At 44.0% G+C, this 1,752-nt stretch overlaps 1 protein-coding gene across 1 annotated transcript in view; it reads right to left on the bottom strand.

Moving 5' to 3' along the window:
* The window catches only part of LOC108776821 (polyadenylate-binding protein 4-like), a 10,888-nt gene extending 10,007 nt beyond the window's left edge, over positions 1-881 (bottom strand). The window contains exon 1 of the mRNA XM_018543539.1: positions 88-881. Coding sequence (XP_018399041.1) covers positions 88-280 — 193 coding nt within the window. The 5' untranslated portion in view covers positions 281-881. The remainder of the gene's footprint in view (positions 1-87) is intronic.
* Positions 882-1,752: the final 871 nt, after the last annotated feature.

Here is a 1,752-nt window from a genome sequence, read left to right as displayed (position 1 = left end):
CCACCACCACCGCCACCACCGCCACCACCGCCAGCACCACCATCATGAGAATTGCGCAATAATAAAATAATAATAATGATAACTCACCATCGGCTGGTTGCTGAAAGTTGACATATGCGTAGCCGAGCGAGCGGCGGGTAATCATGTCGCGGCATACGCGGATCGACAGCACAGGTCCAGCCGTCGAGAACTTCTCGAACAGCATCGCCTCGGTGATGTCGGTGTGCAGATTGCCCACGTAGAGCGAAGCCATGGGATAGTTGGGTGCTCCAGGATTCATGGCGGCAGCGGCGGCGGATCAGCACTGAGAAAAGAGAAAGAAAACGGGACGGCGTTGTTGAGCGTCGCGCGCTGGTCGCGACGCTTTAATATATATCGTTTGGCTTCTTCCTTCTCTACCGTCGCGCGGGATGGCTCTTTACCCTCCTCCGGCGCACCTGCCCGTGTCACGACGTTCGCGTGTCCTCTCGCACACGTTTTCCTCTTCTTCACCTCTCCCGCTTCCACTACGTGCGTGCGTGCGTGGGTACTTTTTTTTGCGTGCCTGTGAGTAGATGGAATTCCTCCGTCTGTTTCTGCCTGCGAACGTACGTCTGCTTGCGAACACACTCTTGGCTCCGGGCTCGGTGTATTTTACTTCCCTTTCTATTCCTTTGTCATCGAGGACACGACGATTTTCGCTTGTGGTTTTGCGATTTTTTTAAATGCGTTTTTTCACAATTTTTTTGCTTTTTTTGGGGTTTTCTAGGAGAGTTAGTTTCACGAAATGGACATTAGGTTATGTGGCCTACTTCTGGGGAAAAGGAAACCGACACAACAAACGCGCAACGCGACACAACTCTACCTTTACTGAGGCAAAAAAGCGACGTATGGCGTTCTTGCACGCATTTATATATCCGATGAGCCGCGCAACGATCGCCTACTCCTCCGCAAAGTAGTTCCCTCTTCTGTCAAAGTGAGAAACGTTTCCTCATGTTTCTATTGGTTCATCCAGAACACTTTTTTATTGGTTAGTCCAATGGAAAAACTCCAATAGCGTTTTTTATTCTCTGTTGGGAAAACTATAGTACAATACTTGAATGCATTTAAATACAAACCAATTTATTTATCTTCAATATGTTAATAAATAATAATATAACTCTTTTTCAATTACATTAATTTACTAATTATTACTTTTAATATTAAATACATATTCTTTGTTATCACGATAATCTCATAACGTTAAAGAGCTTAAATTATTAATTAACACTGAAAATATATAACTTGATTTGCATTCAAGTGCACCAGTGTTGCACTAAATTTTCCAATGAAAATGCTACAAGTTTTAGTCACAATCACATAATAAAGATCTGTTCGCATTAAGCCAAGACACAATAGGTGCATCCAGAAGCACGACCGCTCATTAAGCGCTCAATGAGCTTTTTTATCTGATTGGCATATTCTATTAGATCTAAATATATAAACCAAACAGGTACAAGAGCTCACTGAGCGCCAGTCGGTTTCCTTTTCCTTGTCGGTTCCCTTTCCGTCGGTTTCCTTTTCCTCAGTTGAGTGAGCGCTCGCTATTATTGGTGTATTCTTTTAGATCATCCAATCAGAATTTTTAATCCAGAAGAATGCACTAATAATAGCGAGCGCTCACTCAACTGTTGAGTCCGCTGAACGCGCCCAATGAGTGGTCGTGCTTCTGAATGCACCCAATGCGAGGGAATAGCGATAGCGATAAGTTTCAACCTATCAAAAACGTGTGTA

This window comes from Cyphomyrmex costatus, unplaced genomic scaffold (genome assembly GCF_001594065.2).
Source record: "Cyphomyrmex costatus isolate MS0001 unplaced genomic scaffold, Ccosl1.0 scaffold390, whole genome shotgun sequence".
In the NCBI taxonomy this organism is placed as follows: Eukaryota; Metazoa; Arthropoda; class Insecta; order Hymenoptera; family Formicidae; genus Cyphomyrmex; species Cyphomyrmex costatus.
The sequence above is the reverse complement of the archived record's forward strand: the minus strand, read 5'-3'. Positions and strand labels throughout refer to the sequence as shown.